The sequence below is a fragment of the Esox lucius genome, chromosome 19 (assembly GCF_011004845.1).
Source record: "Esox lucius isolate fEsoLuc1 chromosome 19, fEsoLuc1.pri, whole genome shotgun sequence".
NCBI classification, from domain to species: Eukaryota; Metazoa; Chordata; class Actinopteri; order Esociformes; family Esocidae; genus Esox; species Esox lucius.
The window spans coordinates 6,299,493-6,324,611 of NC_047587.1; the positions used below are offsets into that span (position 1 = coordinate 6,299,493).

At 40.3% G+C, this 25,119-nt stretch overlaps 1 protein-coding gene across 2 annotated transcripts; it reads right to left on the minus strand.

Moving 5' to 3' along the window:
- Positions 1 to 10,635: 10,635 nt before the first annotated feature.
- zgc:110789 (Xan_ur_permease domain-containing protein) lies at positions 10,636 to 24,407 on the minus strand. Of its 2 annotated transcripts, XM_010883299.4 has the most exons (13): positions 24,227 to 24,407; positions 23,103 to 23,216; positions 21,544 to 21,666; positions 19,966 to 20,123; positions 18,289 to 18,448; positions 17,762 to 17,943; positions 17,104 to 17,224; positions 16,840 to 16,996; positions 15,960 to 16,213; positions 15,542 to 15,706; positions 13,951 to 14,059; positions 13,705 to 13,800; positions 10,636 to 12,283 (listed from the first exon to the last, which is right to left on the minus strand). In XM_010883299.4, exons 2-13 carry the CDS (start codon positions 23,148 to 23,150, stop codon positions 12,027 to 12,029), a joined length of 1,830 nt encoding a protein of 609 aa, XP_010881601.2. In that variant the 5' UTR covers positions 23,151 to 23,216; positions 24,227 to 24,407; the 3' UTR covers positions 10,636 to 12,026. The 2 variants fall into 2 exon arrangements, with proteins under 2 accessions (XP_010881601.2, XP_012994206.2); XM_013138752.3 differs by lacking the exon at positions 24,227 to 24,407 and having other exon boundaries at positions 23,103 to 23,635.
- Positions 24,408 to 25,119: the final 712 nt, after the last annotated feature.

The following is a 25,119-nucleotide window of genomic DNA, read 5'->3' on the forward strand; positions in this document are numbered from 1 at the left end:
AACGTGGAAATCATTTTTTTAAATCTAAAGTCAAGGTGCACATTCCCTACCATACCCTACCATACCCTACCATACCATACCCTACCATACCCTACCATTCCCTACCATACCCTACCATACCCTACCATACCCTACCATACCATACCCTACCATACCCTACCATTCCCTACCATACCCTACCATACCCTACCATACCCTACCATACCCTACCATTCCCTACCATACCCTACCATACCCTACCATACCCTACAGATGAACCCTGCCGATGCAGAGATACTGTAGCTTTTGTTTGGTCCCGCAGTGGTGTCGTACCAAGGAGAAAAGGAATACTAAGCATATAGGGCCCCAACATGTAGAGGGGCCCTGAAAGTTTTTTGGAATCTTGAATAAAGAGTGGAGGGGCCCTCAGAGACCGCCTATGTACGGGGCCCAACATGTTGTGCCACACCCCTGTTTGTCCAGTCTGTGGGTTTCATCATTAGGTTTCATCACAGTTTCAGCACCTTTGAAAACACAGTCCTCTTACAGTATCAGAGTAACTACGCACTACACTTTTTTTGTAACACTTTGGATGGACGATTGTTAAATGAGCTGACATACATCTGAAGGAATAGATATTTTTTTTTATGTGCAAAAACAATGAAAAGACATATCTCAATTGTTCTTGTATGCTTAAAGTGTCATTTCAATGTGTCAGCTGCTATGCTCCATGTGTTTATTAACGACCCGCATCTGTTTCTGATAGGAAAACAATGGAAGGGCTCCAAATATGAGCTACAACAGGAAATGCAACGTCCCTTACGAAAAAACACTCAACTGACATGTTTTCAAAGCTGCCTTGGCTTTAGCTAAACTAGGTATGAACTGCATATTTTTTTCTTATTATTGATAGCATTATATCCTGTGTTACAGCAACCGGATCATACAAAGCAAATGTTTAGGATGAGAGGATTTATCTATCTATTGGAGTGATCACAGATTAGATAGATATTTGTGCCTCTTGGTCTTATGATCTTTGTATAGGTGAAGGATCTAGAACACTGTTAGAAATCCTCTGTAATTCAGCATACCCATACTAATGATAACTTATACTTATATAGCGCCTTTCATAATACCCAAGGTCACTTAACAAATGAGGGGGGAGGGGGGACTTGGGGGTTAGGGATCAAAGGACCTATTGAAAAGATAGGTTTTAAGGTGCTTTTTGAATATGGGCAAGGATGGGGCAGAGCGGATGTGGAGTGGTAGACTGTTCCACAGTTTTGGAGCATTAGCAGAGAATGCCCTGTCTCCAAAAGTTCTCTTGGGAGATCTTGAACGCTCTGGATCAGATTCTTCAGGAACCCCTCTGTACTTTGCCCTGTTCATCCTTTCCTCATTCCTCACTAGTCCCCCAGTCCCTGCTGTGGAGACGCTTCCCCGTGATGTGCCTACCACCATTCCTCAACGTAGGGAGTCCTTCACTGTGCGTTTCAAAGGACTTTTATTCAGGCGTGACTGCTCGGCTATAAAGGCCTAACTTATGGAATGCTGAAGAAATTATTGTACTTCTGGCAGGTAGTCCCATCTCTGCAGAAAAAAAGTCTGGAGCTCTTCTTGCTCAATTACTTTGGCCAGACCACCAGTTCTAGGAACAGTAGTGCGTATTGTGTAGACAGTAGATTGATGGCAAAAATAAATACATCTCTTTAAGAAACATAAAGACCGCAGACATGCGGTGGACTTACAAACTCTTCAGATATTTTTATTGACAATGTAATATTGTTATTCACACTTCATGCCATGGAAATGATGGGGTTGTCAGCCTTTATTTTGTACATCAGTGTAATAAGCACGGCATCAGTAAGTACAATGAAGTAACTGTAGTGCATTGAATTCTTGTCCTTGAAGCGAATGCTCATGTTATACATGTTGCTAATCAGAGCCATCCGTAAGGTCACACATTTCAAGGCTCTGAACAGTGTGATGCTCTATAGTACTGGGTCACAAGTCTCACACAGCTTAAACATTACAACTGTAAAGTCTACTCAGTTATATAGTGTCTGTCAAGGCGTGCCAGGTGCATTATATGTTACCCGTGTCTGTCTAGGGAATCTATCTTAAACATGCAATATATTTGGTCCTATCCACCGTGGCCCTGAGCGCATCAAATGATAAACCACTTGGCCAGACGTTTTAGGGAGAAAATATTGGTTTGGATAACTCTCTCTCTTCCCTCCTCTTTCAGCCCTTCACCCCTCAGCGCTTAGAGTCGAGAGAGGGATGGCGTCAACGTTGAACCCCGCTTTTCAAGTTATTATTTGAGGTGAGAAATGTTCCAATAAAAATGTTTGGACCAATGCCAATACAAGATGAAGAAAGAGGATAACACCATATTGTGATGTAGTTAAATCCATGTGTTATTACTACTCGGAATGCTTGAGGTACATTCCTTCTATAAATAAAGGAATTCCACCTGTTTCACGGATACTGTAGAAAGTATAATACATGTAGTAAAGCCTACATTCAATATGGGTTTGCACCGCAGTAATAATTCTTCTGTGTTTTTGGCGGTTTAGATCCTGCTGGCTGGCCTGTAGTTTGGACACACGTACACTGATTTCTCCGTGCAAGTTGACGAGCAGGCCTCCTGACAGACGTCCAAAAGCTGGAGGTCATTTGCAAAGATATTGTGCCAAAAAAAAAGCTCTCTGACATCCGTCACCTGATCTGTGACTTTTTCAATCTTAGGAACCATCTGCGTCTAGAGGACTTTGTGCACACTGTGCTGACAGTGGTGTAAACCACACAGCGTCTGACCAACCACAGACAGACAGAGACTTGTGGTTGGAGTCCTTAATCAATTCGTACAGAACCATCATGTCAGACCCAATAACTGATAATAACCTGACAGCCAAATGACTTATCTACATCTATAGCTGATTGAGCCCATAAATATTTAGTAATTCAAAAAAGGTTAATACAGTTAAAGAGGCCATATGTAAGATTTTTTTCTATTCTACTAACATACTAACGAGTGTAAATGGATCTGCAATTATTCGATAAAGTTCAAGTTCCCAATTTTTTTTTTTAACTAAATTGTGCCAGAGATTTAACATTTAAAAAATGTTTATGGCTCTTCAGTCAGTTTGCCTTGACATATAATCATTATTACTCATTGGACACTCCTGGCAATGTCAATTTTCTAATACTATTCCTGTCTCTTTCGGTTAGGTACATGGGTTAGAAAACAGGTTGCTTTATTGTTCAAAATTTGGTCTTGTAAACATGAGAGGCAAGATTCTACACACTGCCCCTTTAATGTATTTATGTCAACTATATCAGTATTTTATCAGCATTTACAAATAAAAAATACACTTAAACATTTGTTAAATTTGGAGAGTGCAAAAAGAAAGTATTAAAAAAGTTCCACTCAAATAATTATTCTATTATTCAATATACATTATGACCACTGTAAAGGTGAAGTGAAATACACTGATAATATCATTATCATGGCACATGTCCGTGGGTGGGATATATGTGTTAGAAGCAGGAAAAATGGGCAAGTGTAAGGATTTGAGCGACTTTGACAAGGGCCAAATTGTGATGGCTAAATGACTGGGTCAGAGAATCTCCAAAACTGCACCCCTTGTGGGGTGTTCCCGGGTTGCCATAGTCAGTACCAATTAAAAGTGGTCCAAGAAAGGAAATGCGGTGAACCAGCCACAGGGTCATGGGCGGCCAAGGCTCACTGATGAACGTGGGGAGCGAAGACTGACCTGTGTGGTCTGATCCAACAGACGAGCTACTGTAGCTCAAATTGAGCTACTGTAGCTCAGAGGTCTAGTGGAGTCCATGCCTCGATGGGTCAGGGCTGTTTTGGCAGCAAAAGGGGGACCTTGACTATATTAGGCAGGTGGTCATAATGTTATGGCTGATCGATGTAGGTACATTGCAAAGCAACATGTAATTGCAAACCTTGAGTATCTCATCACTTTGAGTATCTCGTCAAAATTACACTTCCTGTTTTGATATGATTTATTTATTTAAATCAGTTACTTGTTTTTATTTAAATCAGTTACTTTTTCAGTTACTAGTTTTGCCATTCATTGTGTATTAGGAAAACAGAATAACAGGAACCCTGAAGGACTAATCAAAGTGCTGAAGTAAATAAGAATTCCTTGGAAGAAATCTATTTCCCACACCAAAGTATAATTAGAGCTATAAAAACAAAACATCAACATTTGTATATTTAGAAATATAATGTAATTTTAGTAACACTGTCATACAGTATACAGTGTGTTGTAAATACATTAAATAAAAAATAAAATAATGTTTTACTTCTAGAATTTATTTGGAGAAACGGCCCATAACCCTATCCAAGATGTCGCTCTCCAGGCCATGATGGAGCAAGATCCATCCAATTTGTATCAATCAATAAAATTAGCCAAACTAGTTGTGAAAAGTGATACATTTTAGCTTTTCTTATCCGGTAAACATGTCAAAATAAGTTCTGACAAGTCACATAGCCAAGAACAAATGTTGACGTTGGACAAGCAAGTACCATCTATTGGAGGCTTATAACCTTTAACCTTTTATGTCCAATTTTGGCAGTATTGAGTCACATCTTGCAGAAATAAGTGAGTTGAAGAACTACAGTCCCTGATAGGGAAGCTATCAAACGCAGCCTCATTTGTGAATAGACAACGGGGTGTGCTTTTAGCAGTGACAGAAACATTGGTTCAAATTTCAATACATTTGTACATAAAAGTACATGGATGTGTGTGAATTTGACAAACATTTTCTTTTTTTTCATACCACTTTTGGAGCTTTAACTGTTTTAAATGGGCATGCAAATTGTGTAGGCTTGAATGGGAAGTAGTTAGCTTCGCAACTGTTCTTCAAAAGAAAAAACGACTAACACCAAACCATGTGATGTGACCACTTAGGCTGTTGCATTTCACACTACAAATCTATTTATATTAATCATGATGCCTGTCAGGGGCTGGAAAACGTTGGGTCGCCTCTAATATTCTACAATTGAAGATGGAAATGTGCAATTCACATTGTAGAAGAAATGTAAATATTCTATTATATTGAAAAAAACTATTTGCTATTGTGTTTGCACTAAAAGTATTAAACCTAAGAAGCGTTATGTAAAGAAATTGGAACAGGTGTATAGGATGAGATGCAGAATAGAAGACACTAAGTATTTATACTTTTCCATGCCTTTGTTTTTCAACTCAAAAGTATATGAACCTGTGTGATAACCTGTACAATAATTAAAATAATTATAATAAATATAATCAACTGCAACAATACCTCTCAAATCTTTTAACTAGGAGAGTGTGTTGGAACTGGGCCTGTAAAATCTACAAAGCTGTTTCCATAAACGTTGGGAAGCAGCGTAAAATGTTATGAAAAGCAGAATGCAATGATGTGCAAATTGTTTAAGCCCTGTAGTCAATAGAACATAGTACAGCATGTAGAAACCTTTGTTTGCAATTACAGAGATCATACGTTTTCTGTAGTTCTTGACCAGGTTTGCACACACTGTAGCAGGGATTTTGGCCCACTCCTCCATACAGACCTTCTCCAGATCCTTCAGGTTTCGTGGCTGTCGCTGGGCAATACGGACTTTCAGCTCCCACCAAAGATTTTCTATTGGGTTCAGGTCTGGAGACAGGCTAGGCCACTCCAGGACCTTGAGATTCTTCTTTCAGAGCCACTCCTTAGTTGCCCTGGCTGTGTGTTTCGGGTCGTTGTCATGCTGGAAGATCCAGCCACGACCCATCTTCAATTCTCTTAATGAGGGAAGGAGGTTGTTGGCCAAGATCTTGCGATACATGGTCCCATCCATCCAACCCTCAACGGTGCAGTTGTCCTGTCCCCTTTGCAGAAAAGCATCCCCAAAGAATGATGTTTCCACCTCCATGCTTCACGGTTGGGATGGTGTTCTTGGGGTTGTACTCATCCTTCTTCTTCCTCCAAACACAGCGAGTGGAGTTTAGACCAAAAAGCTCTATTTTTGTCTCATCAGACCACATGACCTTCTCCCATTCCTCCTCTGGATCATCCAGATTGTCATTGGCAAACTTCAGACGGGCCTGGACATGTGCTGGCTTGAGCAGGGGGACCTTGCGTGCGCTGCAGGATTTTAATCCATGACGGCATAGTGTTACTAATGGTTTTCTTTGAGACTGTGGTCCCAGCTCTCTTCAGGTCATTGACCAGGTCCTGCCATGTAGTTCTGGGCTGATCCCTCACCTTCCTCATGATCATTGATGCCCCACGAGGTGAGATCTTGCATAGAGCCCCAGACCGAGGGAGATCAACCGTCATCTTGAACTTCTTCCATTTTCTAATAATTGCACCAACAGTTGTTGCCTTCTCACCAAGCTGCTTGTCTATTGTCCTGTAGCCCATCCCAGCCTTGTGCAGGTCTACAATTGTATCCCTGATGTCCTTATACAGCTCTCTGGTCTTGGCCATTGTGGAGAGTTTGGAGTCTGTTTGATTGAGTGTGTGGACAGGTGTCTTTTATACAGGTAACGAGTTCAAACAGTTGCAGTTAATACAGGTAATGAGTGGAGAACAGGAGGCCTTCTTAAAGAAAAACTAACAGGTCTGTGAGAGCCGGAATTCTTACTGGCTGGTAGTCATGCAGTGTACGTTATGTCATGCAATAAAATGCAAATTAATTATTTAAAAATCATACAATGTGATTTTCTGGATTTATGTTTTAGATTTCGTCTCTCACAGTTGAAGTGTACAAATGACAGACCTCTACATGCTTTGTAAGTAGGAAAACCTGCAAAATCGGCAGTGTATCAAATACTTGTTCTCCCCATTGTATCAGTTCTCCTTCTCAACTATAAATCCTTGTTGATATGAGGAATGCATTTTCTGAATTTTCCCAGTCTCCTCCCATTTTGAACCTAGGAGGGCCTGAGGAGTACCTGGCTTGGGGGACCCGTTGCTGTCCCTGTCCAGAGTCCTTCTGGTTGTGTTGCAGATCGAGACGATACATGATGATTTCAGCTGCCACTGTGCTGACACCTCCCGCTCCCATGTGTTGTCCCTTTCCTTGTCAATCTAGTCATGCTTCCGATCTGGACTAAGTTTAAATAGACTCTGGACTCAGTCCACATGCATTAATTAATTATTACAATTTTAATCTTAATATGTTCACCTGGCACAGCCAGAAGAGGACTGGTCACCCCTATGAGCCTGGGTCCTCTCTAGGATTCTTCCTAAATTTCAGCCTTCTTAGGGAGTTTTTCCTAGCCACTGAAATTCAATACTACTCTTGTTTGCTCTTTGGGGGTCTAAGGCCAGGTCTTTTGTAAAAGCACTTTGTGACAACTGCTGATGTAAAAAGGGCTTTATAAATACATTTGATTGATTGACTGATATAAAATGTTGAAACTGAGACATTTTATTGTTTCTTGAACCAGGCAAGCCTAGCTCAGCCAGCCCACAATTAGCAGGGATGAATGTTGTTGCCCTCGTTGCATTCAAACCTGGGTCTCCCATGTAACAGGTTGTGTCCTAAACCACTATGCCACTAAGTAAAACCTGTGCTGAGTGTCGGTATAGCATCTCGACATTAGATCATTTTGTCACACATTAACATCATACAATATTTCGCTAGACACAGTTAAGCATTGTGTTAAACTGACTAAGGTTTCTTATTAAGGTTGCTTAATATCATCTATGAATTGTGTGGCTTTTGCCACTGGCCACTTATTAGCTAGTAATGGACTTACTTGTATCTATTAACTTACTACTTGGAACTGTTATAAGAATTGAGCAATTTCTAGCGAGAATGAAGATTAACCTTACACTGCCAAGCAATATAATTTCATGACCCAGTTACGTCTGTTTTTCTTTCATTTGTGAATGACATTGATACAGTAATTATCAATATAGGTGACGATAACTGACTTTTTCATCAAGTGAAAAGACGAGCGAATTGTAGAAACCCCTCCTCTTTTACTGGCCCAGGGGTTGTGATCTGCTCTATATTACCCCAAAAAGCATAGACGGATGCATACTTCAGAAATCCTCCAGAAATAGTCGCAATATAACCGTAAACAGTTTTATTTTAGGCTCACTATAACATAGGTACTGTCTTGAAGGTTGTAGCGAGCAAAGTTTTTGTCTATCCTAATCAAATGCTAATGTGTAACTTGTTTTGTGCTATTTCATTTCATGGCAGAACAGCGTTCCTTTTTCTTTCAATTGTGAATGATACTGATACAATAACTATCAATATAGGTGACGATAACTAAAAGTGAAAAGACAAGAGAATCGTGGAAACCCCTCCTCTTTTGCTGCGCAATGGGTTGTGATCAACGCTATATTACCCAAAGAGAATCTTCCTTTTCCATTACAGAACGTTTTGGATTGTTGCTGCCATGATGAATGTGATGTTATGTTCTGTAGATTGATGTCCATTTCTGTGATGTGAAAGATAATGAGGGCTGCCCATCTCGGCCTCAGGATGCTCCACGGATGAATAGCCCTGATTCTGTCTCAACGCGGCGACTTGACCCATGGGGTCAACTTATCATGATCATCTTCTTTGGGAGCTTTGGTTGGATATCAGTCATTATCAATAGAGTGAGTGTTGAAATAAAGAGGGTCAATAGCAGTGTGAAATTCGAGCATGGGGTCAACATATCATGATCATCCTCTTTGGGAGCTTTGGTTGGATATCAGTCATCATCAATAGAGTGAGTGTTGAAATAAAGAGGGTCAATAGCTGTGTGAAATTGGAACATTTTCAGATTTGCCCCAGAGACTTTTTTTAATGGTGGAAATTGTTGAGAATCTTATTTGTCACACGTCAACTTCCTGAGATAGCATGAGATACTTTCCTGACAGATATTCCCCATGGCTACTGAGGTCCATGTCTTGCTCAGAGTGTATTGGAGTGGAATGAACAGTGATGTCTGGTCCTTGTTTATGTAATAACAGAATCAGAAAAAATTACACTGACACCTCAAAAATGTGGCCTATAACCAGCAACAATATGTGTATGCCAGAAACATCCATGTCAGTTAACAGGTAAACCACATATTTAGTGAGTTTTTATGCATTCCACTGCAGAAGATTAGCCAAAGTACTGATCCATTAGCACAAGTATGTCAAGCTTTTATTTGCAACATTTAGACAGGCCTTAATGTGAATTTGGAGCCATCCAACCATGATTTCACGAGCCCTTAGCTATAATATTTACAGGTCATGTATTGTCAGACATAATAAAGGGGGTTGGTACGGCTGGCCCTCATGGTTGTCAGTGGTTATATTTGCGTAGAAGTATACTGTGGGGCAAAAAAGTATTTAGTCAGCCACCAATTGTGCAAGTTCTCCCACTTAAAAAGATGAGAGAGGCCTGTCATTTTCATCATTCACCTCAACTAGGAGAGACAAAATGAGAAAAATAAATCCAGAAAATCACATTGTAGGATTTTTTATGAATTTATTGGTAAATTCCTCTGTAAAATATGTATTTGGTCACCTACAAACAAGCAGGGGGACACGTCTGGCACTGCAGGATTTGAGTCCCTGGTGGCGTAGTGTGTTACTGATGGTAGCCTTTGTTAATTTGGTCCCAGCTCTCTGCAGGTCATTCACTAGGTCACCCCGTGTGGTTCTGTGATTTTGCTCACCGTTCATGTGATCATTTTGACCCCACAGGGTGAGATCTTGCGTGGAGCCCTGGGTCGAGGGAGATTATCAGTGGTCTTGTATGTCTTCCATTTTCTTATAATTGTTCCCACAGTTGATTTCTTCACACCAAGCTGCTTACCTATTGCAGATTCAGTCTTCCCAGCCTGGTGCAGGTCTACAATTTTGTTTCTGGTGTCCATTGACAGCTCTTTGGTCTTGGCCATAGTGGAGTTTGGATTGTGACTGTTTGAGGTTGTGGACCGGTGTCTTTTATAATGATAAGTTCAAACAGGTGCCATTAATACAGGTAACGAGTGAAGGAGACAGAGGACACAGAGGAAGTTACAGGTCTGTGAGAGCCAGAAATCTTGCTTGTTTGTAAGTGACCAAATACTTATTTTACAGAGGAATTTACCAATAAATTCATAAAATATCCTACAATGTGATTTTCTGGATTTTTTTTTCTCATTTGTCTCTTAGTTGAAGTGTACCTATGATGAAAATTACAGGCCTCTCTCATCTTTTTAAGTGGGAGGACTTGCACAATTGGTGGCTGACTAAATACTTTTTTGCCCTCACTTCGATTCCCAGTCTCCTTGGGAATCGAACTGACAAGCTTGGCACTGCAATAGCAATGCTCTTACCAAGTGAGCTACACAAAAAATAACACTCTCACTGTACCTTTTTGTGAGAGTTGAGGTCTCCTTTATAGAGAGGATTTGTTACCCTATGGCCCACTCAACTAGGAAGAATGTTGAAAGCAAAGTGCTGGGAGCAGAACACTACTCCAGCTAACAGCTACAATGGAGCTTGTGTCCAAACCTTCACAAGAAGTGCAACATGGCTGTACAACCCTTTACAACATCCCTCCCACCCACTCAGACATTGGACATCCAATAGGCACCACCTTTTGTGTATCTCCCAGGAAACTCAGTATACTGAAGCAATGATATAAATCCTGAAAGAGCATAATTTATTGATAACCCTTGAGTATTATTTATTGGATTCATAATGACATTTTCCAAGATACAATTTATTTATATTGCCATCTTAGATATGCATTTGTACTGTGCATGTCTTTGAAATGTTTATTTATAGTTCCCTGAACAAATGTAATTTTGAGAAATAAATACATTATTTGACAGTATAATGCATGAACAATTTGTTTACAGTGTGTTATCAAGAAATACAGCAAATGTAATAATTAATATGCAAAAATTACAACATTTTAAAAGGTTTAACACAAAACGTTCACATCGACAAAATGCAAAGTAAGTTTCATTTACTCAGGCTTTTTTTTAAGCAAATCTGCCTTTAAGACAGAAATGAATGTGATTGGTTGACTCAATGGAGAGGGCAGAACATACATTTCAATTGCAGCTCTTTCAGCTTTATATTTAGTCTTTAAGTAAGCACCAAACACAGCCACTGTCTGCACATACTCATCAGCTGCAGCACAATAATGGACATGGAAATGTGCCTTTTGAAGTTTTATTTCCATTTCGCTATAGATTGTTTACTTTCAAATTTGACCATTGGTGGAAACCAAACCTGGCTCCAGAGACTTATTCCTGATCCCTCTAGATCCTTCAGATTCAGCTCTGGACCTCGAGGTCAGTTCTACTCCGTTTTTTTTGTTGGAACCCTCTAATGAGGGACTTATTTAGACAACAGGTGTCTGAATATGGTGCACTTAAAGATGAGGTAGAACAGAAAAACAGAAGTCTCCGTGAACTTAACCAGCTTGCCAACCTGCTGCTTATGCTAGCCAGTGCCTTATGCTAGCCAGTGCCTTATGATAGCTAGTGCCTTATGCTAGCCAGTGCCTGTAGTCTACCTACACAACGCACTGCCCAACCCTATCCAGCCGCTCACCCTCAAAGACTGAAGATAACAGCCGGCTGCACGGAAAACAGGGCCCATTATTTTTAAGTTGTGTTGTCTGTGTTCTGTCCTCTGTAACACACGTAGCTCAGTTCAGTCACTCATACAGCGACATTCTACAAAATTGTATGCAAATGCAACGTTACATTGAAAATGAATATCGTTTTTGGTACCAACATGCAATGAAGCTGCGAGTGACTTCAGTGTGTTACTGCTGGATCTACGGTGAGTAGCCTAATCCACCTACCATGTAAGATATTTATTCATTTTCCCGAACCACTCCAAAAAGAAATAACCTCACAAGAAAAATAATGGTACTCTTATTTTAATTCTAATTAATTCTAATGCTGGCCAATAAGTAACTTAAACTAATATGGATGTCGCACCTTTACAGTGTTTTTTGAGCAGGACAGGAAGTCATTGTAACAAGAACTGTTTTTGCAGTTGTTGTAACTGTTGTTCTAGTGTCTGGGCCGGCCCGGCGTTCATAGGGCCACTGATCCGATTATCCTTGCGGGCTCTGGCTTCCCAGGCTGCTTCTTCGTCTCCTCCCTCTCAGTCTCCACCTGTGAGCCGGTTGCATTTGGTGAGAGGAATGGCAAATATTGAACCCAGGAGTAGGAGGAGAGGCAGGAGCTGATTCCAAATGGGAGGTTGTATACATCACTGCTCTCCAAGGTGTTGCTGCAGTCATCCTGGTGGATCTTGTTCCAGGCTAAGAGGCCTCGCTCCCGTTTGGTTCCTGTGGGGCCCAAAGCACAGTATTTAGGATGCTTCATCTCAATACTAACAAATACTAGCAACCTGCTATGATCAGTGGGTTAGCAGTGTTTACAGAGGTGGGTACACTAAAATATTTACCATAAAATTGTCCTTCCAGCAAAGGAAAGTCACCCAGGTTGGAAGTTTCTTTGAGAAACCTGAACATTTAGGCTACACTGAATTACCTAAAAGTATTAATCCCAGTAGTTATATAGGATGGCTTCTGTCACTTTGATGATTTATTACCCTGGTGGGCGTAATCTGACAGGTGGGTGGGACTTCCAATGTGGTAGGGTGGGGCTTCCTGTGTAACGTATAATGGGGTGGAACTTCCTGTATGATGTGTGTTTGAGCGGACGTTCCAGTCTGACGTATGCATGTATGGTGAATGAAATATGGCAGGGGTTATGTGGTTTGACTATGTCCATTGTAAAATGTATGTAATTTATGATTGCTTTTGTTGTATTCATAGATGTTTGATGTTTTACAATGTGCCTTCAGGGTTCTGACTTGTTAAATTCCCATGCGCTTGCGGTTACAATAAGTGTTATAACCGCTCCGTGTGTAACTGGTGGTTAGTAACCTTTCATGTATTATGATAGGTAACTGCTAGGGTGCATTTCATTGCAACACATCTGTGTATTTAAACCACCAAGTCCCTGGTGGTGGTCATTCAGACTTGCCTGAGTAAATGTACATACTTATTATAAACAGTGGTGGGTTGTACAGCAATCCTTTTCTATTGGGCTACAATTGAAAATGTATTGAACCAATTGAACCAAATGAAACCAAATAGAAAATGAGAGTGTACAGTATATAATAAAGCATTTTTCCCTCATCGTTTAAGGTCCAAAATGGCTTGTAAAACCTTGAAAACAATTAAAACATCTAGTTAAGCATCAACAAAGCAGGCTATGCCTATGAATTGCAGTCAATCCAGTGGCAATCACATTTTATCACATTTGACCCAACCTCTCTGAATTGATGAGCGCTGTGGGAGCATGCCATGTGATTGGTTGATTAGATAATTGCATTAATGAGAAATTGAACAGGTGTTCCTAATAATCCTTTAGGTGAGTGTATATTTCAATGATGGCTTGAAATCTGAGTTAGCTCAGCTAGCATAATATCCTGCTTCTAGAAGAAGCCTCAAATGGCCATCACTAATAAAAGGATATGTCGACTGGGGGTGCCGATACAAAACTGGCCATGGTAGCACATTTTAGCCATGGAACAGGAGGAATTTCAAAGACAATATTTCTGGGTTTGAGGAGGATATTAGCCAAGGTGAAATGTAGGAATATGTAGCAAGAGTGTTAGGTGTAGGGTGGATATTACCCATATTAATGTACACCTAAACTTTATGTGAAACAACTGAATATTACCACATATTCAGCTTACCAGGAATGGTGTTATCAAGGAAGAACCCAAAAAAGCCTCCAATGAACATGCTGGTTGTCAGAAGCACCTGAAGCAATTGGTCCAACTCCACTACACCTGCCAAGAGAATACAGTTCATGACTAAGCCTAGTCACCTTCCAGAGGAAACTCATCACTGTGTCCATGTGTCCTCCACATCGATCTTCAACTGAGCTTTTCGTCACCTAAGGACGTGTTCTACAGAGTTTCAAGTGTCTACTTCCATACCTGTTGAAATGGCATCTGGGTTCTTCAATAGCCAGTTTGGTATAACTAGCCCAGAAAACATGGAAAATCCAAAGATAAAGATGTTCCGGGAGGAGTTCATGTCTGCATACTGTCAAATGATAAAGAGAGAGGAATTGACAAAAATACTAAACAGAAAGATCCCATTATTTTGGTATCTGTCACAATTCCCAAATGATCCAGAAACCCTGGTTGGACAACATGATATCAATGAAAACCTGAACAATTTTGATAGTGATAAATGTTTTTTTTTTTGGTTCTCTATTTCAGCACTTTATATTTGAAATTATATAATGACTATGGTTTTAATGTGCAAACTTTCAGATTTAGTTTGACGGTATTTTCATTGGATGAACCATTTACAAATTACAGCCAGTTTTGTGCATAGTCTTGGTAGTAATTAGTCAGGTTTGAACCAGAAGATTTTAGCTGTTGCAATTTTTGAGATTAGCGAAAAAAATCCCCAAGTCGTTGCATACTCAGGATATGCAAACGGCTTGTTAAATATCCATGCTTCCAAGACAGAATTTGAAGGCTACTGCTTGCATCTTTAAGTCAATTCAATACTTTGTGTTTGATTTTATTTGAGCCTGAAAAGGTAAGCCTTACTTGATGCCTGACATAAAATGTATGCAGAAATATATAATGCTATCTACACACAATAGATTAGATGTGTGTGCCAATTTATTGTTAAAACCCCCCAGAAATACCTATTTGTATTCAGACCCTTTGCCCTGACTCTCCAACTTGATCTCAGCTGCCTCCTTTAATCATTCTAGAGATGTCTTTAGAGCTTGATTGGAGTCCACCCAAGAACACCTTGGCCACTCAAATAGAGAGTCTGTGTTTTTCTACAGAAACGGGAGAATCTGCCTGCAGGACAATTACCTCTGCTGCACTCTATCAATCAGGCCATCATGGTAGTTTGGCTAGGTGCAATCCACTTCAAAGTAAAAGGCATATGACATGCCACCTAAAGGAATCTGACAGCATGAGGAAAAAGATCTGGTCTGATTCAAGTACAATTGAACTATTAGGCCTGAATGCCAATCTCTACATTAGAGGATACACGTACAAGGATGAATGGGAGAAAACGCAGACATCCAGGTGTGCAGAAGAGACGCATAGCCAAGAAGACACAAAGCTGTAATACCTGACAAAGGCACTTCTATTACTTGTGCTTATGTTATGTTCATGAAATGCTTATGTTCATGAAATATTATTTAATTTTTTATGATTTAAATGATCTCATCTCAACTTCATCCGCTTTAAATGATATGGCACGAATTCCTAAAAGCATGTTTTTACTTTGTCATTATGGAGTATTAGATGTAGATTGATGTCAAAAAAGGATCAGTTATTAATTCAGTCCATAGCACACATACTGTACTTGTGGAGAAGGAGTCTGATTCATTTCCTAAGAAACAATGTTTTTGAGACAATGTCTATCAACACCAATGACCTATATAAGAAACCAAATTTGTCTGAAGTATTTCCAGAGCTTTCAATGTACAAAGCAATTTCATAAATGAACAAAGAAAACAGTCTGACATCATGTCATCCACGTGTTCACCTGCAGATTTGCAACTCCAGCAGCAGATATGACCCCGAACATGACCAAGAACATTCCACCGACAACAGGTGTGGGGATGGTGGTGAAAATGGCCCCAATTTTACCAAAGAGTCCCATGATGATCATTAAGACTCCACCCACAATAATCACCATTCGACTGCCCACCTGAGAGAGAGAAATGCATTAGAGCACAGCTAAAAACATTGTCTTAAATAAAAAAAAAACTATTGACATTATCTGAGGCCCTCAGAACATCCGCCAAGCAGTTCTGAAAGGACAGAACCTACTGTAGGTGCCGTTGCTGCTTGTACTCTAAATACAAAAACATTGATTTGTTTATGCTACGCTAAACATCCATTTCAAACAACGTCTAAAATAAAAATGTGTAATGATGAAAGACACCTCTAGCCCATCTCACCTTGGTAATGCCCAATGCTCCCACATTTTCACTATAGGAGGTGGTTCCATTGCCTGTGCCCCATGCCCCAGCCAGCAGACAGCCCAGGCCCTCGATGCCAATGCCCCTGTTGATGGCATGCTTGGGGGGAGGAGGGGCCCCTGACAGCCTGGCACATGCGTGGTAGTCACCCACTGACTCTATCATGGAGGATATCACCCCAGCCAAGATCCCAACCACTCCTGCCAGGCTCACAGTTGGTAAGCCCCACTGACCTGAGTTTGCAATAAGAATCAGGTTATCCCATTAAAATGCTAAATACATTATGGTCTTGGTTATAACGAAAGCTTAACATAGGACTTTTACATTTAAGCCACATTTTCCAAGGCATATCAAAGATGACCTGAGACGCTAGATTATTTTCTCGTGTTAACTTGTGGATGTCAATAGTTTGGGACGCCACCTTGCGAGGCAGCATGGGTCCCTTAGAGCCCCACAGAGTTTTGCAAGTGTGAAGACAATTCTGTTCGGAACTATCAAGTTTCTGTGCAGTGTGCACGCATACAGTATGGCTTTAATTTCCTGCAATTGATGGACACAATCCCTGCGTGGTACGTCTTGAACATTGCTGGTGTAAAATCAAACCGTATAGATATGATTATACAAACTCAACATAAGTCTTTCTGGCATTTTTGTCTCTCTCTCATAATGCAAACAGGCCCATATTTGTTACCAATACAGTACTTAACACTAAAGGTCAGGGATAGTGTTACATGTCATGACCATGTGACCGGACCATGTGACTGGACCAGGAAAAACATCTAATCAGTTTATCTGATCAACTGATTATCAAGTTATGGATGTGTTGCTCATGATACACCTGAGCAGCTGAGCCTTGTACCTGGGTATGGAAATCTGAACCAGGGTGCACGGTCTATGACATCCCCCTTCAGGTCCGTGCGAGCCAGGTAGCCGTACTGGTCCGGCTGTGTGGGCAGGACATTAAAGACGGTAAAGATGTAGCACATCAGCCATGAAAGTGTGATGCCAAGCAGTACCTGAGGAATAATAAAGATTTACATTCTGTTAAATTACACCGACCATTATTATGGACCAGGGGTTACAGACCTCCGAACCGGACCAATATCTTATCTAACGGACTCACAGGTAGAATCTGGAAGATGTAGATCCTGGAGGTGTGGAGTTTATTGCTCCTGCTGTATGTGGGGAATGGAATAGGGATGTGTCTGAGGTACTGGGAGAAGAGGATGATCAGAGCAGTCGTCCTGTTGGAGAGGGGAACACTGTTTTAAAGCTGAATACACACCACGTCAGTGCACATAATGTGTGTGTGTGTGTGTGTGTGTGTGTTATGCCATCCAACGTTAGTCTATGACATAATATACATTCATGCAAATTTAGGACAACGCCAATATGGGAAAGTTGATTGGTTAGAAGCGTGTTCATTCTAAGGCTTTCCTGGTCAAAGGACTGAGTACAGCAAAACCCGTCAATCAGACTTAGAAAAGCACTCTGGGAGGCATAGCCTTGGGAAGTTGGGACACCATCACAGCCTCAGTACGCCCTGACATGAATCCCGAAATACACTTTCAGCTTCTGTTCTCCACCCATGTCCATCCATAGGTGAGGATGACGCGCTGTCTGAGGATGACGCGCTGTCTGAGGATGACGCGCTGTCCGTTCGCTATCTCTCCAATATGAACCCGCACTCAACCTTTATCAGCCCCCTGATCAAAACACCTCCCCTCGGCTGTGCCTGGGGAGGTCTACATGAGAGAGATGAGAGGCAGAGAGGTACACACATGGCAGATATGCCCCAGTGGTTCCCCGCGCTCCTTCCAGCCGAGTCGTAGAGGGACAGGCCAATCAGAGAGATGGTGGGGGCGATGGTGAGCGGGCCGATGAAGCGCATGAACAGGCCGATGAGGCCAGAGAACCCCACCAGAACCTGGAACAAGGATCCTACCATGATGGAGCCCTGCAGCTGGAACAGGAAACACACACATCATAGAGAAATAACTACATGAATTATGCTAATCAGATTTAAAGTGAACTACGTGCATGTGCTGAGAATATCTGGAAAGGCTTTCAACATTTTGCAGTCACGAGTAATAACATCCTACATGTTTTTAGTACGGTACACACCACATGTTGTCTACGAGTTATCCATAAATATTAAAAGAAGTAATAGGAGATTTTTAATCATTGACTTAAAAGGGAAGAGTTTGACTGAGTGTTGAATAACAAGCACATTCACTTAATAAAAAGCAGATAACTTACAGGATGGCACTGACACTCTCTCTGCCTCTGTGGTAAACCTGTCACTTACCGCTCGCATGCGGCTCTGCCAGACTTCTATGTACTCCGGAGAGGTGGCGTTGACCAGCGAGGAGTTCTGGGTCCAGGCAGGGCACCTCCACTCCGGCATCGAAAGCATGGCCATGGAGGGGGCCAGCAAGGTGAAGGTACCCCCCTGAATAATGGGCAGTCTGACAGATGGAGAGAGATGGGAGAGGGCAGAAAGGAGGGACAGTGGAAGTGAGACTGAACACTTTATTACTTTCACCCTAAATTAGGACTTTTTTTTATCCTTTTGCTTTGGAATTTCCGGTAAAAGGCTTGTCTTGTACACTAGCAGGTTGGATGTGAATGGGATGCATAGAACTACTTTACCATCATCCAAACAAAGATGGCCTTTTATAAATTAAGTCTTCCTTTACTTTTAGAGGAAAACGAGGTCAAATTAATCTCCAACTGGCTATAAGGGAAATGCAGGCCCTTAACTAATTCAACCCAAACAACTTCTCCAGCCTGAGGTAAAAAGCACACTAATGTTGGGCCTAGGATGATTCAAATCATGTGACGTTAATGTAAAAGCTACAGTTTTGTCTGTCTGTTATGGTTTCAGTTCCCTGATACTGTTAGTCCCTCTTTCAACTGTTCCATGAATGATTGACGGACTGATAATACCAGTTGACTCATTGATCTGTGTCTGTTAAAAGGTTTACTCCTATGGCATTGCCATACAGTGCACATTTCGTCAAAATATTTAATCATAGGGTTGTGCTGAAATTCTGCTCCCTGGCAAGTTCAACACATCTATTGTTTCCCTTTCCAGCTGACCTTAAGGTTCTTGGAGAAATACAAGAAAGTATCAGTTGGGCTTTAGTCTACAGGAATGTGGATTTAAAGTTAAACTACATTGTCAAGCTAATAAGATGGAAATTCTTACCTAATCCTATTGTAACGTTATAATACAGAATATAATCGCCTGACATAAAAACAGACCCAAAACCGCAGTAATTACAGCGTTTAATAGTATTGAGTAAATGGAGGTGGATAATACGTTTCCTGGTTACCTTAACTTAACCTACACAAGGTTGACAATTTCCTAATTCCGAGTCTATGACTAAGCATATCTATTCTTTAAACTCCAATGTCAATTCAGACTTAGTGACCAGGACAAATATGGGACCTGTTTGGGGGCTCAGAATTTCCTTTACCCATGTTTCAGTTAGAACAATGATATAACATGTTTAAATATTCAGATTAAGGTTTCAGTTTCTTTAATGACCTAATACCTCAGTGCATTGTGCAGAATAACCTATTGTACATGTTAAATGCAGCGCACATCAGAAAAGCTAACTCCAAAGGTCATTTGAGAAAAATAGATGTTTAGTATACGGTCGAATTACTCAGATGTTACAACAAATGTGTCCAATTTTACAGCAAACAAAGTGCTACTAAATCTTCTGGAACACCATTTTTATCTGTCAAGTGGGTTAGTTCAATGCAGCTCATGTTTAAATAATGTACTGTGTCCCATCCGCATCTACCTAGACCACAAGGATATGCTAATCCTTGTCTTTTACCTTTTTTGGCATCTGGCAACCTTTTTTGGCATCTGGCAAATCTGTATAACTAACAATATGTTATCTTATCACTGTTTCTTTTATCAGTTCCTTCTCCACAAAATATCCCAGCAGCCAGTGCTCCCCCTCCTCACCTGATTCCAAAGGTGACCTGCAGCAAGGTGCACACGCCTGACACAAAGAAGATGGTGCTTATGAGGTGACCCTGAGTCAAGCCGTCGTGCTGCAGACACAGACCCTGTGACAGAATCAGGGGGATGGCGATTATCCCGCCAAACGCTGTCAGGCAATGCTGTGGAGAGACAGGGAAGCAGTGGAGACAGGAAGAGACCAGAGTTAAATGATTCCTCATCCTAAAAGGGAAACTGTAATCCATGGTCCACTTTTCTCTAAATTACCATTATACACTTCTGCTACACACTATTGCGTTCTAAAAATCAATGAGCAAATGTTTCCGTTCATACTGTATGTTGTGGAAATTTCTATATACAATGTATTCTAACTGAGTAAAGGACTGAGTCCCACTGTTAAGATAGGTACAGGAATGTGTGGGATCTGGTATTGCATAGGGGACATCTATTGTCTGTCCAGATGCAGATCAATGGGTTTTAGGACAGGATAGGAGAAGATACAACAGGGGGCAGTAAGGTCAGTTGGCCCCTTTGGGTAAACACTACAGTAAACATTATGGCAGGAAGGATAAGGGGGGGGGGGGGGGTAGCATTTGACTTGTGTGATAGAACAAAGGGAAAGGTGTTTGATTGACATGAAACAGATGGCAGCATCTTACCACACCCCTTTTTCCTATGTAATAAATACTGTCGAAATGATGTTTTTATTTAGAGACTATCCACTGTTACTTTGTAACCTGTATACTTTCTCCTTGCCATTTCCATTAAAACCGTTTATTGCGCAATTGATTTCTCCTGTCTTACCTACCATTTTCATAGAATTATTTGGATTTTAGAAATTGCCATCACATGTATTTGATCCGATGTCACTTAAAGTTGGCCAAAAAAGCATGGTCACTATACTTTCATACCTTTTTAGATAGTAGTGGGAATAGTTAAAATGTGTAAAAACTACTTAAATAAAATGTTATTTTTGAAATAATGACAGTCTCCTATAGGCATTATCAAACCCCATGCAGCTTAAGATTGTATTATTGAGGTCCTCATGTGATATGTATTTTTTTTTATTTAGGGTTGTGCAACTATTTATCCCATTCAGAAGATTGGCTAATCAAATCTTATCTTACAGTTGAATGACTTTGGTCGGGTCATCAGTGAAAATGAAACGTGTTTCTTAATTGACTTACCTGGTTAAATAACTATTAAATAAATCTAGAGAAATGAATAAAATCAATGTAATGCCTTGAAGAACCAACCTCTTTAACTTTAACAGAGGCAAATGATCCAATTAGAGGTTGAGGATTTTCGAGTAGCCATATAGGTCCACACCCCTATTCTTACAAACAGTGCCATGGGTAACTGTTTTTACCGTCCCATTAAAAAGACTGCATCCCACGCAGAGCAGTGTCCCCTTCACTGCCCTGGGGAATTGAGATTTGATCATTAGACCAGAGGGAAGAGTGCCCCCTACTGGCCACTTACACCAACATCTCCCATACAGGGACAAGCTAGCAGGCAGACGGGTGTGACGCCGGGTGCTCTGCTGCACGGCCATCAAGACAGAGTAGCACTCGGACCTACCTGGATACCCAGGATGACACACAGGTACCAGGGGGGGACATCCGTAACACAGTAAGCCAGTTTATTCTTGTCATCCTCCTCAGTTAGGTCAGATCCCTCCCCGTCACAGAAGCGGACATCAACCTACGGGACAGGCAGCAGAGTTACATTCACTGCGGCAAGCGAGGGGTACATGGTTTCGCTATGGTAATTGTGTTTCTTATTTAACAGAGCCCAAGGAAATTCAATATCTTCTTGGACACGGAGAATCCCTCATTGTTAGGAGTCAGTACCATTTCCAGTTGAGGCCAAGTGGACTGACTGCTTTTGTCCTGTTATTTCTGGCAAAAATCTAACATTCTATTCCACAGCACTGACGTCATATCATCTGTAAAACCTGATGGTGGTAGTTAGCCTCCTCTGCTACAGTAGTACATATGCATTGGAGGCAGCAGCCTAGACACTCCATCACCTTTAGGTAGGTTGTTTTATTTTAGAGCAACAAATAATCATGTATTTTAGCAAAAGCCTATGCTTGTCTCATATCTGTCTGACTCTCGGATAAGCGCTGGTAGGTTTTATGTGGACAAATGTAATTAATATATTTTTTTTAAGTATAAAGAACAGTACAAATGATGTATCTTTGACGTACAGTATATATTTTTGAATGAATCAATGTAATGTGATATCTAACGTTTCCAATTAAAAAGTTTATTATTCAGCAGATGCTTTTATCCAGTGTGATGGACAGTAAGTGCATTCATCTAACGATTTTATGAACCGCATAATACAACTTTGTTATGTTATTCTATTCCTGCTAAACAACTGATATAACGTTCTTAAAAATTATAACATATTTCAAAGCCCACCTTTAAGGAAATGTTTTAAAAGTTTGTTTACAAGCATAATGTATATATTAAAAAGGATACATGATCATTCATTCCAGAGGATAAAGATAAAATGTAAAAAAAGATTGTTTGTAGTTCGTTTTGAAATCAAACTTTCAAAGTATACGTGTGACCATTGGTTGAAATAACATACATATGAACAAAGCCCTGCATGCCTAACAAAGCCCACTGAAGTCATTTCAGTTGATCAGTTATTAAGATTTTACTCTGACTTGGAAAAAAATTACTTAGCTTTCGAGCCAGTAATTACAATTGGTCTACAATCTGGAGAGTACCGCGTGTTATGCAAAGGTGATTGGGTAAGAGTTAGAAATCAGTATCAAAAAAACCAACTTCATTTCTTTCATTGTTTGCAATTACTCATTAATATGTGCAGAAAATGCATATATTGACCTATATTTTAAATATATTATTATTATTTATTTATATTATGATATATATATATATATGCATATATATCATATATTTCAAAACCTATAACACATTTGCGAACATGTATCCCATTCTACAAAAGCTGTCAAAAATATTGTGCAGATAAATACATTTAAATGTTCATAGGTGATATGAACCTAACCATGCATCGATCTAATAACAACATACTTTCTATTCATTGTCACAGAAGCAAATGTCAACACAATCCTCCAGAATTAGAAAACATTTAAATATACTCACAGCAAATGCATAGTTATCAAGACCATTGTTTTTCTTCTCTGGAGCCATGGCTCCAGTCTGGACCTATGCTGGGTGTTGAGTGAATAGTTTGTCTCAACAAGGTAGCAAAGATGACTGACAATAAAGGAGAGGGGGAGAGAGAGGGAGTGAAAGCAAGAAAGGAAGAATTGAAGGGAGAGATCAAGAAAAGAAGGAGACGTAGAAATCTAAGACTAGGCTCTTGCATATTGTAACTGAAAGCGCACCAGCTTGCTCATGTGAACCCAATTACAGGGCAAGCGGCTGATCAGGCCCTCGTGACTGTAGAGTCTGAAATATTTCAGGACACAACCTCTACATTTCTTTCTGTCTTTTATTGGCATGACAAAAGATGTGTGTGTGGCACAACGCTCAACTATTAGAAAGAATAACACAATGAGAGACAAGAGAAACATAGCTACTCTCCTGTAAAATTGGTGGTAACAGTACAATTACCTTTACAGGGCTTTATTGGCATTGGAAACATTTGTTTACATTGCCAGATTAAGTGGAATATAATTCAGATTAAAAAAAATTACAAAATGAATAGAAAATAAAACAAAAATTATATGTAGACAATACACACACAAAAGGTTCAAAAGGATGAAGGCATTTTATACGTTAATAGTTATGTACAATGTTGTAACAATGTGCCAATAAATGACACAAATATTTGATATGTTGCTATGCTCTAAATGTTGTTACCCATCTCTTATGGCAACAGGTATATAAATCTTGCTGCTGTGATTGCACATTGAACATTATTACACTGCCATGCTTCTAGCTTACTCTCTCTCTCCTATTCTTTCACACACACATATGCACACACACACACACACACACACACACACAAACACTGTTTTACCCACTAAACTGTAGGAAATAGTTGACTTGTGTCAAATTAAATATTAACCAAGTGTCCTTACTGACAGGAAACCATTCAATCCTGAAAACTTTTGGAGATTACTGTAAAGAAAGTTAATAAAGTTAAACAAATTGAATTACTTAACAAGATCTGTAGAGTTCAACCCAGAGGCCAAATGTTTGTCTAATTTTAGAAAGCGGACATGATTTTCTATGCTATAGTAAGTATTTCATGATCTTACCATGATCAAGGACCCGTCAGTGCTCAATGTTGTTGAAGTTAAATGCAGGTACACATAATGACGAAGAACATCTGGAAAAGGTACTGCAGTCTTAACTGTAAATTGTTGGTATATAGATTATTATTTTTTATTTTTTTTATATCGCCCTCCAATGCCCCTTTTCTCCTACAAAGTTAACTTCTGAATGGTTTGTTATAGCTCTGATATCGTCTGTGTTCCATAATTTGGAAATGGGGAGGGACTATCGAACATCTGATGTCAAATTAACAAATTACAAATGCCAATTAAAGGAGATATTCCCATATTTTCTTACCATATTCACTTCCTAAATATGTGAGTTTTTATTTTAACAGGCATTGCACAATCGAGCCAACTTTCACTACCTCTAGTTAACGTTAATGGATGGTGAATGTTGAATGTGGCATACAACGGTACTAGCAATTCCCTTAGTTGCCTGTGCAAATTTACTAAGCAGGATCTGGGGTTGGTGGAAGGGATGTCAGGAATGCTTTCCTTACCTTGTTGCACACCAGAGACCCCTTGTGGTGGGTTGGGTGCCTGCAAAAGTTGATCTATCCAAATCGCCTGAAATTAACTCCATATTTGGTTTGCAATTACCTAAAGGTGTTTTGGCACTCTTGTTGTGGCAAAAGTTATCCGAAGTTTGTAATGTTTAACTGAACCTTGGATTACAGTTTCTGCAGGCCCAGCACCACGAGGGGGAAAGAGGGGGCTTAGCCTCCTCAGTTGAATTTCTTGCCCCCCCCCCCCCCGTTTAAGTTTTAAATACTCTTTAGATAAATAGCAAAAAAAAAAGATTTGCCCCCTTGCCATTATTTTATGCCCCCTCTGTCACTTCGTCCTGGCGCCAGGCATGAGTTTCTGGAACCATC

Excerpts from the sequence above, each read along its gene's own strand:
- zgc:110789 (XM_010883299.4), bottom strand. The coding sequence starts at position 23,150 with ATGGCTCCAGAGAAGAAAAACAATGGTCTTGATAACTATGCATTTGCT. Across the intron at positions 17,225-17,761 it reads CACTGGGGCATATCTGCCAT|GACGACTGCTCTGATCATCC; the intron begins GTGTGTACCTCT and ends CCTCTCCAACAG. Across the intron at positions 12,284-13,704 it reads CCTTGATAACACCATTCCTG|GAACCAAACGGGAGCGAGGC; the intron begins GTAAGCTGAATA and ends TGGGCCCCACAG.